Here is a 21,469-nt window from a genome sequence, read left to right on the forward strand (position 1 = left end):
ACAAACACATTTAAAAGGCTGTAGAATGTTCAATCAGAGCAAGGCCAGGTTGAAGAGGAAAAAATTCGTCTGTCACCTAAAGATATGTAATGAAGGTCCCAGTTGAGCCTCCCTGGGGAGAGCATTCCACAAGGGGGGAGTCACTGCAGAAAAGGCCTGTTCTCGTGTTGCCTCCCTCCAGACCACTTGTGGAGATCTGGCATATGAAGAAGGGCCTCATGTGATGATCACCGCTTTGAGATTTTTCTTAAAAATATAAAGCGGTATAGAAATGAAATAATTAATAATAATAATAATCAAAGGGTTCAGATCAGTTTATATGGGAGATACGGTCCTTGAGGTACTGTGTTTCTGAGCCACCTAAGGCTTTATAGATGAAAAACAGCACTTTGAATTAGGCCCGGAAACCACTTTGGCAGCCCCTGCAGTTGGGCCAGGCTTGGTGTTATATGCTCATACTGTCTTGCCCCAGTGAGCAACCTGGCTGCCAAATTCTGCACCAGCTGAAGTTTCTGAACCATCTTCAGAGGCAGTCCTGCGTTTAATGCATTGCAGCAATCTAACCTGCCTTCATTTTGGGAATTAATGTGAGCAGCCTGAGATGTTTCTTTTTAGTTATACCTGGCAATGCTTAGTCCCCTGGTAATGGGGACTCTGTTTCTTAGTTTAGTATCTATCTATATCTATCTATCTATCATCTATCTATCTATCTATCTATCTATCTATCTATCTATCTATCATCTATCTATCATCTATCTATCTATCTATCTATCTATCTATCTATCTATCTATCATCTATCTATCTATCTATCTATCTATCTATCTATCTATCATCTATCTATCTATATCTATCTATCTATCTATCATCTATCTATCTATCTATCTATCTATCTATCTATCTATATCTATCTATCTATCTATCTATCTATCATCTATCTATCTATCTATCTATCTATCATCTATCTATCTATCATCTATCTATCTATATCATCTATCTATCTATCTATCTATCTATCTATCTATCTATCATCTATCTATCTATCTATCATCTATCTATCTATCTATCTATCTATCTATCTATCTATCTATCTATCTATCTATCTATATCTATCTATATCTATCATCTATATCTCTCTCTCTCTATCTATCGTTCATTTGTTCGTTCGTTTGTCTTTTAATCATATTCATGTAACCTTGTGCAGTTACTACCAAGGAAAAAACGGCCTGCTATTCTTTGTCTGACAGACTGAATCTTTCTCAGGCTGTTCACAGACTGTTCAGTTTGCTGTGGGTCTGCTCCTGAATGCTAAACAGCCTCCCATGCTGCCTACTTTCTCTCAGAGGAGCTTAAACAGGAACCTCAGCTAGGGCACTGAAATGTTGGCATGGCAACGTTGAAGAGAAAAGCTGCAACCTCTGGCCTCCTGATGAGCCGTAGTAGCAGCTTGTTTATATAGCTTGCTGTTTTGCAGCATTTCAGTGCAATCTCTCCTGTTTATCCAAGACCGCAATTCAAATGAATGAATTCATATTTTATGAATGAGTACTCTAGAGCTAACTGGAGAAATGATTTGGGGAAGCAAGCATACAAAGTTGCCCAAGTGGGTGTGTAACTTCAGTGACCTTTAAGGAATCATGTTTGGGATCACTATAGACAGCTTTGTTAAAAACGAGCTCAGGCATGGCGGCAAACTTTGGCAAAGAGCTGCAGCAGCATACTAGTTTCCTCCGGGAACGTGAACCACACAACTGCCTAAGGCTGCTGGAGAAAGGACAAGGGAACACTCAGTCAGACAAGAAAGACACATATAAAATCTCTGGAGTCAAATCCATTCATTCAAGGCAAGAAACGGAATTATTCAAGAAATGAATTTATCCCCTTTGAAGAAAGACAGGAAGAAAAAGCTGCAGCAGTTTCTCCCAGCTAGCTGTTCAAATTCTGATTCAGCACATACTAAAAAGCAAAGTTCCATATTTATCAGGTGACCTTCGTGGACAGCAAATGATCCCACAAGAAAATTATGGTCTAAAAATTATGTGTAAAAGATGTTTTAAAGTTTCTACAACCTTTTTCTGGGGAAAGCTGCAAAATCTGCTTGTCATGTTACTTTGCCAATAGACATGTTGAGTTGGATCCTGACTAAGTGTGAAATTCTATACTCACCTACCTGACAGCAAGCCCCATTGAAGTCAACGGATTCTACCTCTGAACAGACAGACGTATAGAGAATTGTGGTGTTAGCTGCATTTTGTTCATAAAAATCATAAGACTTAAGTTGATCATAACTATATTTTCACACTGATTTCAATGTGATCTAAATACAACTAACAGTCTGGATCCAACTTGTATTGACTAGAAGGACAGCAAAAGAGAACTAACATTTTAAAAAGAAAAGAAAAATCACATTTTATAAATCAGGTGTAAAAATTAAAGCCTGCAACTCCAGATTTATTAAAATGCAAATATCAGCTGACAAAGCAGAATGATAGATGACTAATTTAGAGGGGAGGGTTACCAAGGTGCCCTCTATGTATGCCCCAGAATGCCTTGGCTCCTTTGCTCTACAGGTTATTCTGCAATGAGTGTGCAAGCACAACAGAGGAAGCAATCCTTTTTATAGACTAGCTGCTTTCACTGAAAAGCGGCTTCTGGCTGTCATGGGATTGAGATGTGCAAGAACTCTATTTGCTAATACCTAATGTGAGACCTAAGCCTTTTGCCAACTACTAGCACAAGCAAACCTCAATTCAGTCATTATTTAGTCCTGAGGAGGTTGAAGCTTCCATCCACTGCCCCATAGCAATAATCAATAGCCGTTTGCTTTCCTCTCAGCTGATGCACATCTACTTTCATGCCCTGAATGCGGAATCTCCATTGCCTACATTTCAAATATGACATGGACTTAGGGCACTCTGTATTGAATAACTCATGGAACAAACCTATGCTCCCTTAGTTCAACCTCTCTCATCTTTGTGTGGAAGCTTGTACGACCACTTAGCACCTCAGAAACAACCACTGACACCTGGTCCAAGTTCACCTCTTGTCACAGGTAACCCCTTCCTTTAGGGTATTTAAACTGTTTCCCCCAGAGAGATTATTTTGTTTAGTCAGAAGGCTAATGCACAACACAGTTTCAGTAGGTTCTGTATGTCTCTCACTCAGGCTGGTTTAAGGTCTGCTCATGCCTGCATTACCTCTCGTCCCCCAGAGAGAGGTCTGGTGGCCTCCTCTATCCTGTCCCCCGGGTTCTCCCTTAAGGAAAGTTTCTCTGTTTTTGAATCAATAGGGGGTTCTCATTTTGCATCAAGATGTTTGTATTTGTGGACTTCCAGGGAGGAATCATGGTGGACTAGTCGTCTCCTCACAACATTCCATCAACAGAGATCATTATTTGCTGATTACAGATAGCCAAGCCATAAATCTTGGTTATCACATTACCTCTGGAGGAACAGAGATAACAGGGACTTCCAATGCTCTGAAAGGGTTGCTCTTCACAATGAGAGACTAAGAAATTTTCGATGGACAGATGGAAAGCTATGGCCCACACGAAATAGGTTTGGAAGATTGAGTGTGAAGTAAATAACTATGAATTAATAATTTTCATATATGACCACAACAAAGAGACTCCCATGGGAATAAAGATCAAGGATTTATTGTTTCTCAACACTGGAAGTAAAATTGCTTTGTTGGCCTGGAGAAAGACTATTGTTGACATTTATCCATAATAAAAAATGGAAAACTTCCTTTAGACTTTTTGTGTGGAAGGAAAAATGAATGGACTTGAGATGTCCTGGTTTGAAGACTGGGAATATATTGCCTAGCAGAAGGAGGAACAGCTGGAGTGAACAATTTGAATATTTTGAATAATTTTTATATATACAACTGAGAGAATTGGATGTCTATTTTATTTCTCTTTCATTATCTTTCCCCCTTATTTATCATTTCTATTTTTCTGTTACTTTTCCTTTTCCTTTTTTGCTTGTCTTTTCTTTTTTAGATGTCCTCTACTCTGGGTCAATGAAGGGACTGTATGCAAATGAAGCTGATGGCTGGCTGGTGAAGGACCCTGTGGGAGAGGCAGGGCAGGGCAGCTTTCCCAGGGTAGGAGGCTGGGAAGAAATATAGTTTAAGCATCCATCCATCTAAGGACCAATGGCCAGCCTGCTTCTTCATATCTGTAAACTGAGGACTGTGAGCATTACCATTTCTTATCTTCACATTCATCATCTCTATTTGCTACTAAATGTATTTACTTTTTTGCCATTACAACCAGCTCATTGTATCAGCAAAGGAAACCGTACAGTTTTCGTCAGACCTTTCTGCCAGTTTGTGGTCATGTGTGGTCATGTGGTCATCTTGGATATGTTTCACTTTTTGTTAATATGACCTCTTTTCACTGGAGGCTGCAAGCATGTGGCAGCAAAGAGAGCAGGAAATGTGTGAGGCACCACACTGTTCCCTACATTGAATCTGGCATTCTGTGCAGTTTTGTTATGTCTAACTAGCCTGATTCACTCCCCAAATGAAATTTTGTTATTCTTAAAATGTCAAGCATGAACATATGACATGTACCATGTGCTTGCCAGTGCCTAAATCAGTATGGGCCAAAGTGTGCAATGTATAACAATTAATATCACGATCTCCTTTCGGGGGGGTGTGTGTGTGAAAAAAAGCAGAGCAGTTCATTATAACAGTTTATATCGCAGGAGACTAATCATCAACAGGATAAGCATCATGCTTGGGCTTTCATAGAATAAATTGCTGAGCAGAAATAAACATAGGCCTATTTTCTTTCTGATATTCCTATTTAGAAGTATCTGCTTACCCTGCACTTAGTAATTTTTTCAAAATATCAACAGAAAATGAATGTCTGAAACTAAATATCTAATATTCTAGGCTGCATCAACAGAAATACAGTGTCCCAATCAAGGGAAGTAATACTCCCATTCTATTCCGCCTTGGTCAGACCATACCTGGAGTCCTGTGTCCAGTTCTGGGCACCACAATTTAAGAAGGATGTTGATAAGCTGGGAAGTGGGCAGAGGGCAACCAGATGATCATGGGTCTGGAAAACAAACCTTATGAGGAACAACTGAGAGAACTGGGTATGTTTAGCCTGTATAAGAGGAGACTGAGAGGAAATATGATGGATGTCAGGGAACTGCCACCGGCTCAGAGGCTAGAAATAGAGGGGGAGTTGTGTTACAGGGAGCCTCCGAAAATCTTGCGAAGCAGTTCCTCTTCTGGCGAGGAGGAAAGCCCCACCTCCAGTGGAGAAGAGGTGCAAGGACCAGAGGTGCTAGAAAGAGCCTTAAGCAAGCCGGAGAGGAGGGAAGCACACCCCTGCCCTCGCCCATCATGCGCAGTAGTTTGAGGTGCAGGGAGGGGCGGAAAAGGCTGGGGGTGACGAAACTTTTATGTTGGGCGAGGTACAAGAACAGACCATTCCCGGATTCTGCTAGCGATTGAGCCAGACATGAACTTATGACGCTCTTCACTGTAAATAGTTTGCACCAAAATAAAGCCTGTAGAAGACAGGTCGGAGTCCTGCCTGGTTACTCTCGAGCAACCACAACAGCATCTGACAATAGCCACCTTCAAATTTCTAAAGGGCTATTACATGGAGCATGGATGAAGATTTCTTCTCCCTGCTCCGGAGGCTAGGACTCGAAACAATGGCTTCAAGTTACAAGAAAGGAAATAGGGTGGCACTATTTGCACTATCAGCAAGAAAGAGAAGGGCAACCTTTCTGGATAGTGCTAGTGCTAAGCCCTAGAGACGCTGACTAGAAGTAACTTTCCTAAATTGTAGACTTGTCCTGGTGTGGTGCATGTATTGTTTTTATTTATTTTTTATTTTTGTAGCTGTGTGGTTTGTACTCATACTGTATTAGCTATAAACAATATATATATGTATTTCAAAACTAAAGAACTTTCTGGCAGTAAGAGCTGTTTGACAGTGCAACAGACTCCCATGAGAGGTGGTGGACTCTCCTTCCTTGGAGGTTTTTAAACAGAGACTGGATGACAATCTGTCATGGATGATCTAGTTGAGATTCCTGCGCTGAAGGGGTTGGACTAGACGATCCTCAAGATCCATTCCAATTCTACAATTCTATGATTCATTCAGAACATGAGCTCCAGACCAAGCAAAAAAATGATCTCAACCAGGATCTTGGGAAGGTTCTCTAGGTATAAAATTCTATGGCTCACGGATTTCATTTGAGACACATTTTTTTAAGTGAACTCTCCTGATTAGCACTTTCTGAACAAATACATAGATCAGAACACAGTCATATTTCATGTTTTGCACATCTCTGAATTTTGCAAAATGGTTATTGGCTCCAAAATGCATGTTTTATGTTAAAGGGTGATAAAATATTTTGGGATAAAATGCATATTGAAATGCCAATTTTGTGGGTAAATATGTCAAAAAATAAAGTAAATTTGTATGCATGTTTTTGTTGTTGTTTTTAAATGGAACTTGCAGATTGATGCTGAAATAACAGACTGGATTTTTCAATGCACATATGCATTGCGGACATGGACAAGAAGCAGATTGATCCATCTATCCCTAATATATTTCCCTAAGTGCTGGACTTGAATTCTTTTAGCCCAGAAACTGTGTTTAATTCTGCAAGGACTCTTGTCAGTTTCCTGGAGGCAAGGACAATGCACGGTACAAAGATGAGAAATGCTGCAATGCTGCAGTGAGAAAAGGATGAAACAGTGCCAGGATCAGCAGCAATTGCTCGACACACACACACACACACACACACACACAGAGAGAGAGAGAGAGAGAGAGAGAGAGAGAGAGAGAGAGAAGAGGGAATGTGGATGGAAATGGACTGGAATGGGTGGAAATATGAACATTGATTTTCTGTCTAAAGTAATTCTAGTTACAAGATCCATGCTTCTGAACTGCTAAGAATACAGTATCCTCTTCAAATACCTTTGAGAAATAACACCAGGCTTTGGAAGAGGATTTCTCACTTTCCCCAGTGCCCAAACTAGGAAACGAGAATATATGTTTCAAAACTAGCAACACTCTTCAAATTCACTAAGAATCAATAGGAAGCTTCTCATGGATTTGCAGCAATGCCAGGTAAGGGCCTTGTTGAAAATGAGGAGGAACCAAGAGTGGAACAACCATCTCTGAATCACCTGCCTGCTGCAGAGTCAGCATATGTGGTCACAGGCAATCCTTCTGCCTGGCTGAGGAACATTTTCTCACTATTTCTGAACATCGCCTGCGGGAAAATTAAACAGTCTGCAAGGAAAGAAGTGTGGAGACAGGCACAGGGATATAAAAAGAGCATCCAATGTTTCTAGGGCTTAATTGCTACAATATTCCCCCAGACAAAAAGAGAATAAATGTTACAGGTTACTTACAAATAATAATCCCCCCACCTTCCACACAGTGCTACACTGGGGTAGGGTAGATCCAGCACCAGGAGTACTATATCCTGCCTTTAAGGGAATAAAAGGCCGCGTCCTATGGGGAATAACCCTCCCATTTCCTACAGCAATGCCGGGGAACCTCCAGCTTGTGGGCTTCCCATTTGGTCTGTGAGGTTATTTTGGCCATCACTAGAATTGCCACCAGTCTATCTATTTGCCTACTTTTCATTTGTGTAAGAATGCCCCAAGTAAAATCACTCATCATGGCCAATGCAGAAGATTAAATCTCAGAAGATTTTAAAAGTGAGGTTAGGCTCACTCTTAGCATGCATAGTTGCATACACCACCAAGGGCAGTTGTTCATGTGAGAAAGATGAATTGCTACTGCTTAATGCACTGAGGCTGAAAAAAAATGTATTTGCCTGAAGAAAAATCCTAAAGAAATATTAAGTTACTTTCAGCGATAAACTTTTATGAATGCCAAATTATTCTTTTTATGCAATGATTATATTTTACATAAAGATAAATCTTGAAATGTTTGCACTTTTTGCAGGTAAAGCAGAATATGGGTAGGCTTAGGACTTCAGAAGAGTAAGTGTGCATGTGGTTACATCTACTGCCTGGATTCCAACCAAAAGCTCAAGTTGGCAGGTAATGCTAATGAGCTCCCCAAAGCAGATGCTCATCTGGTCAGTATGTCGCTTTCCAGCAAAGCACTGGCTGGGAGAAACTTGTAGTAATTCCCAATAAGCATAAACGCTGGCTTGGATCCAAAGCTGCCCTCTAGCTAGCCGAAAGCCTCTTCCACTCATTGACAAGCCATTTCTGATACAGTGGTACCTCAGGTTTCCGTTCCGGAGCCCCATTCGCAACCTGAACGGAAAACAACCCATGTCTGCGCATGCACAGGTCGCAATTCGCTGCTTCTGCGCATGCGCGTGATGTTATTTTGCGCGTCTGTGCATGCGCGAATGACAAAACCCAGAAGTAACCTTTTCCGGTACTTCTGGGTCACCGCAGGACGCAACCTGAAAACGCACAACCTGAAGCGGACGTAACAAGAGGTATGACTGTATAGCAGAAGAATGATGCATTAGAAAGATGGCCCCAGATCCACTGAAGTTCTTCCACTTGCTAAATTTCTGGCACTTCACACATCTTTTCAAGACTCTGGACTGCCTACTATAGCTTATATGTTAGCAACTGTACGTTTCTTATTCACCATGTTTCTCTTATGGTAATGCAACCTCCAACACATTGTGGTAAGGTAAAGGTAAAGGGACCCCTGACCATTAGGTCCGGTCGTGGCCGACTCTGGGGTTGCGGCACTCATCTCGCTTTATTGGCCGAGGGAGCCGCTGTACAGCTTCTGGGTCATGTGGCCAGCATGACTAAGCCACTTCTGGTGAACCAGAGCAGCACACGGAAACGCCGTTTACCTTTCTTTATCTACTTGCACTGCTAGGTTGGCAGGAGACACATTGTGGTACTTCACTGCAAAAGGTCTCCTAGTAGCATTTCATAGTAAAGGTAAAGGTAAAGGGACCCCTGCCCGTATGGGCCAGTCTTGGCAGACTCTGGGGTTGTGCGCCCATCTCACTCAAGAGGCCGGGGGCCAGCGCTGTCCAAAGACACTTCTGGGTCACGTGGCCAGCGTGACAAGCTGCATCTGGCGAGCCAGTGCAGCACACGGAACACCGTTTACCTTCCCACTGGTAAGCGGTCCCTATTTATCTACTTGCACCCGAAGGTGCTTTTGAACTGCTAGGTTGGCAGGCGCTGGGACCGAACAATGGGAGCGCACCCCGCCGCGGAGATTCGAACCGCCGACCTTTCGATCGGCAAGTCCTAGGCGCTGAGGCTTTAACCCACAGCGCCACCCGCGTCCCTAGCATTTCATAAAAAAGGTAAAGGTACCCCTGCCCGTACGGGCCAGTCTTGACAGACTCTAGGGTTGTGCGCCCATCTCACTCAAGAGGCCGGGGGCCAGCGCTGTCCGGAGACACTTCCGGGTCACGTGGCCAGCGTGACATCGCTGCTCTGGCGAGCCAGAGCCGCACACGGAAACGCTGTTTACCTTCCCGCCAGTAAGCGGTCCCTATTTATCTACTTGCACCCGGGGGTGCTTTCGAACTGCTAGGTTGGCAGGCGCTGGGACCGAAGAACAGGAGCGCACCCCGCCGCGGGGATTCGAACCGCCGACCTTTCGATCGGCAAGCCCTAGGCGCTGAGGCTTTAACCCACAGCGCCACCCGCGTCCCATAGTACAACACTAATGCACTTCCTTCTGATGCTCACGATTCTTTGGATCCAGGTAACTTGACAATGCATATATAAATACTAGTTACATAGCCCTTGTCTCCAGCAGTCCAGGAGACACTGATTCTTCATAGCTCACTCTTCCTGTTTGAAGACCCAAGCCTTAGCTACTCTGCCCACTCCTTACCTACCCACATTCCATGAGTCATATTCTTCCCTTCTCTCATCTAAAGCTCAGTTCATCAGTGAAGACAAAGCTCTTCATTGTGCATGAGAGACACTGCTTCAGAGAAGCTGTTATCTCTTGCGTTGATGATGCATAGAGTTTATAGCTTAATTAAACAAATCTGACTAATTTATTAGATCAAATAGGCGCCTACAAACCCATTTCAGACCTATGCAGGTGGCTGGTTTAAGAATCGGCTTCTTCTGCGGCTGGATTGCTGTTTTATTATGCATATTGGTTTTATATATTTTAAGTCATCTTGCTCTGTTGTATTTTAACAAATTGTCAATATACGGCCCAGTGAACTATCACACTGAAGGGTGTGTTATAAATACATTAAATAATTATTATCAATAGTTTCATAATTTGTAATATACTTACAATGGATTTGCATTTGGGTTTATAAATTGTGGAACTTGACACTGCAGCAGACTAAGGGGCCTGCGTATAGCGTGCCTCATTCACTGAGGCTGAAGATGCACACCTCAGTATAAAAAGAACAAACAAACAAACTGACGGTTCCAAAGACCAAAATCAAGACAACAAGTTTCTATCTTGGGTAGTCCAGATTGGTGCAATAAAACCTACACCAGCAGTTGGTACTTCCAGGAGGCTGGGGAAGAGACTTACCATCACTGCTCTCCCCAACATTTGCCTTTTATAGCTGTCAGCCTCCTCTGGAGGAGAGATGGGGGAGACAGCTGCATGTGATCTACCCCAGGCACGTCCAACAGGTTGATCTTGATCTACTGGTAGATCACTGGATGTCTGTGGTGATCACAGTAGCTCTTTCCTCCCCCTCCCCGAAAAAGTTTTGGCTCCCCCCAAAAAAGCTCAACAACTTTGTCCTGAACCCCCAAAAACATGGCTTTCCTCCTCCCTCAAACTATCTCAACAACTTTGACCTGAACCCCCCCAAAGCAGGGGTAGATCACTGGCAGTTTTTTTAATTCTGTGAGCAGATCGCAGTCTCTTGGGAGTTGGCCACCCCTGATCTACCCCAACAAATCCCTGGCTGAACTGTATTTAAGCCAGACTCCTTGGAGTGAAGCAAGACCAATGCCAGAAACTTTATTGATGATTAACTTTAATTTTTGCTTTATATTTATGTACTTGAGCCTAGATTATTATTGGTGCTTTGTAATATTGAATTTATTCTGTGTTTGCTCAATTGTTGATTTTTGTTACTTTGAATTTATTGACAACTTCTGTATTTTAAAAAAAATGTGTTTCCAATGCTCTCTAGTTTGATGCTTTAAATGTTTTCTGTAAGCAACTTTGGGCAGGGGCGGAGGAAGGTGGGTGCAGACCGCCCCAGGTGTCACCACTGAGGGGGGTGACAAAATGCCGGCCGGCACTCACTGTGGGGCCTGCAGTGCGCCCAGGCCATATGTCTCTCCTGGGAGAGACATGGTGGCTTGGGTGTGCACAGGCTCCGCGCTGCCCAAATGGTCCACCCGCTGCCTCCCCCCCAGCTGTAGAGTTGGCTGAGTGGGAGGAGGCAGGCAGACTCCAGAGGCCCCGCGGTGCGCCCGGTCCTCACCCTGCCCCTATAGGAGGCTTGCCCCACCCCTTGGTGTTCTGCCCCAGGTACCCAAGCGGCTTCCTCCACCGCTGACTTTGGGCAAAGATTGTTGTGGGAAAGTGGTATATAAGTAAAATCAATCAAATAAATCTACGCCATTGCCAGCACACCCAGTAGCAAGAAGGCTCTGGCCCAAATTATCTAACAACATTTGACAAAGGGTTAATACAATTCAGTCCTGAATGCAGTGGAGCTGTAGTAACCTTTTAGCAGAGTAACTGATTACCCAAATGGCTTGATCTGACAAACTTCCTTATTCTGGAGCCCTCTCTCTGGAGTACTCTCTCAGTCAAGACTATCAGCAAAATCCAAGCTTTGTTTCTGAACTGCAACCACTTTCTAGACTTCAAGTAGGAAAACTTGTGTTTGAATGGTTTCTCCCGCAACAACAACCCCAGATCTCTTTGCACACACAAAACTGATATCTGAAGCAGAAGGATAGTCTATGCATTGCAGAACTTTCCCTCTAACGTTAATTTTTTTTCTGAACTGGAAATGGCTTAATGGCTTGCAGGTCAGTATATGCATTAAGATTAAGCAGCTGGTCTGACTTTTTGTACAGCAAGTCACATGCTCATCTTCTAATATTTCATTTAACTCAGTTATATATTCAACAAAAATGGCAGTGGTGCCAGGAATCACATCCAATGTCGTGACTATAATGACCTCGGTTTTTAGAGTAAAATAGTGTAGCGAGCCAGGGAAGAAATCATTTATGACAGTGTCTGCCCTTGGTTTCACTCTTGAGACCTGATCCTGTGAAGTAGGACAACTATGGAACAGAGAAGCCTGCTTTATGCTGTGTCAGACAATTGTCCTGTCCAACCTCACATTTCTGCTGTGTCTGGCAAAGCTGTCTAATGCCTTAGACCTTTTCCTGACCCATTATCTGAAAGGCTTTTTAATTAGAGGTGCCAAAGACACATAGTAGAGCACATCCAGGCAAAGGATGTGCTCTACCACCGAGCTGAGAGCCCTCTCTTTCTCTGTGTTGTGTTCCCTCCCATTAACTTTAGGATTTGACCTTGGCCCAGGCTGCCCCAAAATGCCTTTCACAAGAGAAATCTGCTCCATTTCCAATGTGTGGGCTGCACCACCTGCTGCAGTCTGATCTAGTGTAGGGTGAATCGGATACCAATATCTGCAGCGCTCTCCCCTTGAAAAGCAAGTCTTTAAAGGACAAAGGAAAGGGGGTCTTTTACCTGCAGTTTCTTTCTCTCCTGTAGCTAGTTCTCCATTGATCCCATTCTCTTTGGTTCTGGAGTATGAGCTCTGTTGCCCACGTGAACCATATCCACCATCTTCATCCTCTCTGTATGGAAATCCATTGGCACTTCTGACTAGTCCTTCGCCTGTGCCGCTTTGCTCCTTCATCTCAGGGGAGTGTGAGTGCGAAGAAGCCTCTGCTATCTGACTTGAAGTCCAGTGTGGTGCCTTAGCTTCGTCCTTCCTGTCGTCAGCCATGTTGCTCCGCCTTTACAATTGTTCCTGTAACAAGAAATGAATAAAATATCACTATTATAGGGACATATCAGCACATGTGATGGGAGTGTCCAAAAACTGAAAGATTTTTGCAAAATGTATTTACAGAAATATCTTTAATTACAAGGCAAACAGTTCCCAGGACTCCAGGACTTACGCTACTTAATTTGTATAGTCATGATAGGTTGCAAATTAGAAATAAAGAACTCATTACACAACTATTAACCACTGCAAGAACAACCATTGTCAGGACATGGAAATCATTACAATTATTGACTATGGATCAATGGCATAATGCAATATGTCAAACAACATTACTGGAAAAACTGACACAAAAATAAAAAGTAGCCAGAGGACAAAAGAAATTAGACATTTTTTACGCAATTTGTTGTGATCTTATTGATTATACAAATAAAGAGGCGTATGGCAGAATAGCACCCACAGTTTACAGCATAGTTTGGCGTGAATGAAGTATATATTTAATTTCCTCTTTTCTCCCTTACTCCCTATAAATTCCTATGAATGAAAATTGTTATTGATTCGTAATACCTTTTACTAATGGTCAACAATCTAAGCATGTATCTTATTATACATCATTTCCTGTCTGCAATAATTATGTATACTTTAACACAACTTGTTAATATACTCAGAAACATTTATTTGAACATAAACTGTTGTTTCATTTTAATTCTTGTTTTATGTAACTGTTCCATGTCATATGTCTAAATATAATAACTAATAATAAAAGAAAAGAAAAAAGAAAATGAATGGGAAATCTGTTAATATATGTATTTCCCCCTAATAATATGAATAAACTTCTTGCAAGACTATCTATAAATTGTCATGAAAGAAAAGCCACCATGGAAGCTTTGCTTCATTACAACAATGTAGCAAGGAAGCAAGGATTTTACCCAACATTCATTCATTAATTTACTTACTTACTTATTTAAAATGCATATCCTACTATTATTTTGAGTTCATGCACAGTTATCCCATTATATCCCAACAAAAACCTTTGCCATAGGTTAAATTAGTAAACGGAGCTTTTTTGGTAGAGCAGTAATTTTAACCCAGGTCTTAACCCTCACCATCCAATCCCATATACTATCTGGCTTGCTACTGAGAAGTCCAGCATATTTAGAAATACAATAAATCCATTGATGTCAGCACACTAGCTATTTGACTAGGTGCTAGATGGAAGACAGGAGACAAAAGCTGGACTTAACTATTTAATGTTTATTCCTTCCTTGAGCCCTTAAAGAAGTTCCTACAGAATGTGTCCACGTTTTCTTCTTCTTGCTTCTCCAGTGGACACTTTCTAATTTTTAAACTAAAGATCTGAAGAGGAACTAAAGGGTCATTCAGTCCCTCTTCCCACAGCCAGGGTAAAAGTGAGGAAAAAATGAAACCGAAGAGAATAAACTCTAAAGTCTAGCTTGCAGGTAGGCTAATTTACCTAGGTTACTGAAAGTATTTTTCTTTCTAGTCATGATGAAGTATATTTGGGGTTTGTATGTCCTTAGCCATCCACTGGAATTACAGAAATGTGTGTGTTCCAAGTCCTTGTCCTAGAGACAACAACAGGCTCTATACCCATTATATGTCTTCTCTAGGGTCTGCCTATTTCTCACTGAAGCTTTCTGGGACGTTCTATACTCCAGTCATTTCTCCAGTCGGCGAGAATGAGAAGGGATGTCCATATATTAATACATGTGAAGTTTTTTCTTCTCCACTTTTAACTGAAGTCAGCTGCAACTAACTGGTGTTGATTAAAATACTTCCACAGAATAGATAGAATAACCCACCCACCCCCCAAGTTAAAAAGACATTTAAGAACTAAATAAATCTCAGTTATCTGTGGGATTTTACTCACAGATCTGCTCCCATTCTGCCCTTTTCCAGGTCCAAAATGACCTATTGATGATTGTGTGTCAACTGAATGAGCACAAAATGGTTGCCGCCTTTGGTAGTATTTAAATATGTTATACCCATATTGTGTTTTGAAATTAGAGGGGACACTTTCAGAACATGAACATGTAATTTAGGTGCTACATTAGATATACGTGACGGAGCCCAATAAACGAACAAAGGGATGCTATCCTGTGCTTAATGGTAACTACACCTACTCCATTAATTTCTACTGCATATGGAATCAAAGGCTACAAGTGCAACATTGATGTGAAGGACACATCTTAGCAACGGATGTTCATCAGTACTGCATTGTCCACTGTTTATGTCAACACAGCATTTTGCCTTGTTTCTAAAATGGATTTCCTGAAATAGCAAAGAAGAATTAGTTGAGGGTAATTGTTTCAAAAATTACACTGTTTGAGTTTATTGCATGCTTTGAAGAGGCCATGGGGTAGGCAGAGATGTGTGAGAGGAAGATGTCTACTGAACAGAGGAATAAGAAAGCTATACAAACTCCTCAACAAGACCGGATTTTGATGGTGTTATTTGTCTGAGAGCTGTGGAAACTTCAAGATTAGAGTTCTAGATGAAGTTGGTCTAGGACAGTGATGGCGAAAATTTTAGAAACCAAATGCCCAAACTGCAACCCAAAACCCACTTATCGCAAAGTGCCAACATGGCAATTTAACCTGAATAACTGAGGTTTGTGTTTAGAAAAAACAACTCATACACGCTTGGAGCAGTTCACATGATGCGCTCAGTTGGCTCCACCTGACTCAGTTGAGGGGCGCAGAATGGAGTGGGAGCAGCTGGGCTGGGCAGAGGTGAGGGTGATGTGAGAAATGTCCTCAGGAGCGCGTGGAGAGGAGAATGTATCAGTAGGGGAAATAATGATATTAAATTATTGTTTTCTCATTAACACAAAATGTGAAAAGTCTTTAACAGATGTCAGTGGAACTTTCTCCAAATTACCATGCCTGAGATTATGCCCCCAGATTATTAGACTTCATGATAGAAAGCAGTATCTTTGTATCTTTAGATAAAAAATGTTTGCTACAATTTACAATTTTTAAAAAAGTAATCTGAAGTTTTGATTTATATTTTTTAATTTAAAAACTAACTGTTTAAAAAGCAGCTAAACCTGCAATCCCATATATAATTAACACAGTGGTCTTTACTTCTCATAAATATTGATAGGACTGCACAGCAAAATAATCATAATATTATGACTTTTTCTAAAGACTGGACAAGAAGTACATGTCTCCTTAATGGGATTTCTTTCATTCCAATGAAATGGGCCCATTTGGCTATAAAGTGTAGGTTGCCTTTTATATGTTCCTTTGAATGTTGTCAGACACTTTCCCTCATTTTTACTATGTTCAGAACTTTTCTCTAGCCATTCTAAACTTGCTGGGTCTTGCTGTGTTTTTCCAATATATTGCCTGAACTGTTTTGGTAACAGCTAGTAAGTCCACTTGGATCAGTTTCTCTTCTCCTTGCACCAAGAGTCAACGGGGTCCTACTTCTCAGAACCAGACATTTTGTCAGGTCGCCAAGGGAATGTCTGTGCTGCCACTCTGATTTGCAGCAGTAGCAGCAGCAGCTAGAAACTTAGAATTATTCCAAGTTTAAAAAAATATATTTCTAGTTGCAATAACAAACCATAGCAGCATAGGCATTCTCTTGGTCATCTTGCCCAGAGTGCCTGGATCTGAAAAAGGACCCCTTTGGCCTTTCTCAGAGCCCTGGGATCTAGTGTTGGCACCACTCTAGTGATTTATTTAAAAAGTAAGGGGGGCAGCAGGAGGAGTGGGGGTTCCAGTGTTTGGGGGGGGGGGTTGGCCAGACCCCACCAAGGGCTCAAGGAAGTAATAAACAAAGTGTAATAAAAATGCTACTTCAAGCTCTATTTTCATCCCAAGTGGTTGCAGTGTTCTGTGGTGGACAATACCAGCACACAAATTTGGCTACATGCAAGGTCTTGGTTAGATTGTATTTAATCTAGCTAGAGTAGAAAACCAGAGATAAGTTACATTGTATTTGGTTTCCACCAATATTAAGTAGCTACATCACACATAAGCATATTTCCAGATGGTAATTGTTCTGGATATCAGTGAGCAAAACTTATGCCTTAAAATAACAGGTGCATAAATATTTGTCTTGCTAACTTGAAAGGTTATCTAAAATTATAGTGGCTCATTTCATTTTAATAAAATATGCACTGCACTTTTTATGCAGTTAGCACACTCATGGAAAATGCAATGTGTATGTATATATTGTATTTTATTCCTTTCCCCTCCCTTTCCACAAACGGTACAGTGAGGCCATGCTAGCAATTGACATATGCATCTCTAGCAAGTTGCCTCAATGCAGATCCAAAAAAGATTAATCTCTAAAGGTGAAAGGAGAGTTTAGTTTCTGGCACTGAAAAATTGCCCTTGGCTTCTGTGGAAGAAGGCTGTAGTTGGTACTCATTAACCTCTTTGCTCAGACTGCCAGGGAAAATAGCAGGGTGTCCTGTTAATGCCACACAAGGAACTAACACATCTGACCCATTTTAGAGAAGGAGAGCGATTTACATTTGATCAAGGAGAGCTTCAGCTGCATGGGAACTTGGGATCCACTTTGGGGAAGGGGGAAGTTAGTGATGAATCCCCATCAAGCCTGATGTAGTGATGTCACATGTAGTAATTTAGTTATTTATGTATTAAAATTATTTACATCCTGCTTTGGATGTGATGTGGCTTACAAGTAATATTAAACTACTTATTATTATTTTTAGATGAATGATGTTAACCTATGAAATATTGTCAGGAACCTTCCTACAGAGCAGTTAGTGGAACATGGACTTTGGGGCAGGAGGAAGAAAGTCCAGCAGGAGTGGGCATTGAAGTGGCCTTTGGCTACATCCTGCTTTCTCCTGGAGTTCTTCCCACGGGACAGCTGCTAGGAGGTGGCCCTGAGTGGGGTCTCCTTCTTCCTCATCTGTAGATTTTTTTGTTTTTGTTTTCCAGGATGGCAGAAGCCTTCCACATTTTCAGAATCATTGAGATCCTGGAACAGCTCACTTAATGCTGAAGAGTCCAAAGCTGTGACATAAATTAACATTAGTGTTATCGGGAATGAGTGGAAGTTCTTACAATGAGATTCGACAAGTCCAGCTCACGGCAATTCCTACACAGAGCTTGGAGCCTGTGAAATTTCTCTGCAACTCAAACAGTACTGTTTCTGTGCTTGACTCCAGTTATACAGTAGTATTAAAGTATCATGTTGTGTTAATATGACCTTCACAAAAGCTATTTAGGAGATTCAGGACAGGTGAGCTTGGCCTGTTTAGCTTGAAATAATTGACTGCAGTAGCACCAAGAAAATGGTAAACATAAAATCTTAACTTGCTGCTCATTATAAGACTTCTTTCCCTGAGTTCTCTGGAATTAAGTAGGTACTTGCTGACCTAAGGAATATTTTCCCCCATCTGATCCAACTTATAAATTCAACTTTCATTAATTCCCCATGAAAGTACTTATATCAGAGAAGCTCAGGGCTCCTGACAGTTAGGTCCTGTCAGGTGGAAGGTCCCAAGCAGCTTCCTAACCAATTATTTATGCCCATGTTGCTCAACTAGCATATGGGGTTTTACAGACTGTTACTTTGCTAAAGTTTAGGACAAACACACAAGAAGGGCTTCATCCACAGCAAAATGTGCTGTGGAAAAGCTACTCTTGCTTTGCTACACATATGTAAGACACCACAACAAAGAAACGGCTAGGCATATAAACAGAAAGACGGGGCACTGGCGGAAATTATTTTTAGGGCATTAGAGGAAAAACAATTTTGCCCAGAGAAAAGCAAGATGAACAGAGCGGCAGACATTCTGTCTAAAAAGTAATTTCAGAAGGCCCTTACATATGTATCCAGAAGCTCTAACTTGCATCCTTAATGGGATGTTGTATACTAGTAACATATGTATCAAAATGGATGCTGCAGGGCACAGAATGAAGTCTTGTGCATTTCCTTATTCACTTAAGGAAAGCAGTCTGTCCCTTCAATGACCTCAGCTCTGACCCAAAGGGACTGTCTCTGTTTGAGAGATGATTCATGCCCTCTGCTAACTGAGTTGAATGAAAAGGCTGTATTCAGATTTAAAAACTCTTATCAGTCGGGTTTCCTTCAGATTCTCAGACTGACATGACTGGGTCAGTAACCATGCACTTGCTTTCGTATTTTTTTAGGCAGCAAAGTCTTTTTGCCTTCTCAAGCAAGTCCCTGAAATTGGAATTTTCTTTTTAATGACTTGCTAATTATTGCTGCTAGACTTCTGCTGTAAAAACCGTTACCTCAACCTCTGAGTATAAAACGTTAATCATCATAAACTTGCATCCTAAATAAACAGTCGCATGGTGAAGAATGGCATATTGTTAAACCAGGCCCTCTAAACAAATAAAAGCAACTATTCCTTAAAACACAATCTACCACATTTAAAGGCAACCTTGTGTAAATAATATAATATTTTTAGTTGATTAAAGAGGTGTATGAAACCATTATTAATGAAATGCATTACAAGTGGGATGTGTGGAGTCACATTTTACTCCATGAGTATTAAGAGATAACAAAATGTTTTACCACACTGACAATGAAGGACTCTTCACAGTAGCTATGGCAACTGCTAGAAGTGCACCCAAAGTCACGTTGTAGGCCAAAGACTGTAGGAATGATTTAAATGGATCATTGTAGTCTTCTGTTAGATCTGAAATCAGTTTAAATTGGGCATGTTTTTATTTCCATGTCCAGGACTGATTCATTACCCTGCAAAGTAAGTTCTACTTGTAATCATTCTCACCTATGTGACCTCAAGGAGTTGTCAACCATAAAAGTGAGAATGCAGTGCAGTTTGTAAAGAAAAGCAGCCCTGTGCTTTTAAATTTCTATCCGTACCATTCCATCTGCAAGGAAATGAGTAAAACTCGAGGGACTTCCGGGTTAGCGCCATCGATTAATGGCGGATTCCCTCCGAGCTCCGGAGGGAATCGGCTCTGCAGGATCGGGTCTTGCCGCTGCGGCGACGGGGGGACCCTTAAAATCACAGGCACAGAAGCCTGTGAGCGTAGTGACTCGGCGGGCACCATTTGCGCCCCCCAAATCTGCGAAGGAGCCTTTTTAAAGGCTTCGGAACGGGGACGGGGTGCGGCGCGGTGCTGAGAGTACTGCTTCTTCTGCGGAGTGAAGCTGCAAGCCATTGTCGGAGAGCGCTGACTTTTTCCTTTGAACAATTGGACTCTAAAGCAACAACCCGTGAGTAGTACGGAAATTTGGACTTTAAAAGAAAAATTTGTTGAATTAGGAACGAGTGGGGAAGGGTTAAAAAGGAAGTCCGCCCCCCCCCCCTTTGTAAACAACTTAAAGCAAAGGACCTGCTAGCTAAGGTCGAGAGAATTTTCTTCTTCTTTTTTTTCTGTAAAAGACCTTAACTTCACGGTTTGACATTACAAGAATTCTTACTGGAGGATAAAAGACTAATTTTGGGAGCTAAGTTTCACCCCCCTGGACCTGGGAGCGTCCCGTGAGAGAGCCTGTTGATGAAATACTGAAGAGTTTGACAGCTGTCAAGTAAGCTGTCAAGACGGAAAAAGAGAACCCTGCCTTTGTTACTTCTGCTGGTTACATTTGCTACAATTTGTTGAAAATAAGGAAGGGCTGATATAAAATAATGTGATTTTTGGACTTGAGCTGAAAGGAATATTAAGGAACTAAAATCCCCCTAGAGGGTTTTAGTGACATTACAGGAATGGCTGGAGGAAGGAAAATCCAGGCTGAATTGGACAGAGCATTTGTTCTCTTGGGAAAGTTACAAGGCCAAACTGATGTTTTGGCTACAAATGTTATGACTCTGGACTTAGCAGTAAAGAACATTGTTGAATCTGATAAGGATGCGAAACAGGAAGCCTATTCAACTGGACAAATAGAGAAACTTGAGAGTTTTGAGAATATGGAGAAGGAGACATACGTTGCCCCTGAAGAAAAGGAAGGAGGAGCTGCAAGTTTGCAGATGTTAAAGGAGAGTTGTACTTTGAGGCCTGACATGATGGCAACAAAGGAAAATAAAAATCTGATGTGGAAAGTCTGGCCTGAATTGGAGAGTGGAGAACTGAGAGATCTCCTTATGTGGAGATCTGAAGACTGAAGGATTATAAATTTGATTACGGTGGAAGTTGGAGCTTTGGGGACATTTGGATTTGAAAGGTGTATGAAACAAGATTTGGAGTACCCCATAGGCTTTATTCTTAAATATGAAGGTCTGGCTGGAAGAAACATGGATCCTGTTGGGCCGGAGCCTCTCCGAGATTTGGGATTTAACACTAAGGACAATCAAAAAGAACGGTAGAGAGGAATTGAGAGAGAATTAAGAGCCTCGGACGTGAGATCTCCAGGCTAAACAGAATATTGAGACTGATGGATATTTGTTGGGGACTGAAACCGGGGAAAGGGTGGGTGGAGTCTGGGAATCCAAAGGGTATATAATTATAATTTGTTTTGTTTTTATTTGGTTTTGCTATCTGTATGGAAATTGGGAAAGTCGTGGAAGGGAAATGTTGGTCGACTTTAG

General features: G+C 41.6%; 1 protein-coding gene across 44 annotated transcripts in view; it reads right to left on the reverse strand.

The window, feature by feature from the left end:
* The window catches only part of MAP2 (microtubule associated protein 2), a 291,706-nt gene that overhangs the window by 92,990 nt on the left and 177,247 nt on the right, over nt 1–21,469 (reverse strand). For all 44 annotated transcript variants that reach the window (XM_077919568.1, XM_077919560.1, XM_077919532.1 and 41 more), the window contains one exon: nt 12,675–12,960. In XM_077919568.1, coding sequence (XP_077775694.1) covers nt 12,675–12,936 — 262 coding nt within the window. In that variant the 5' untranslated portion in view covers nt 12,937–12,960. The remainder of the gene's footprint in view (nt 1–12,674; nt 12,961–21,469) is intronic.

Source organism: Podarcis muralis, chromosome 1 (assembly GCF_964188315.1).
Source record: "Podarcis muralis chromosome 1, rPodMur119.hap1.1, whole genome shotgun sequence".
NCBI classification, from domain to species: Eukaryota; Metazoa; Chordata; class Lepidosauria; order Squamata; family Lacertidae; genus Podarcis; species Podarcis muralis.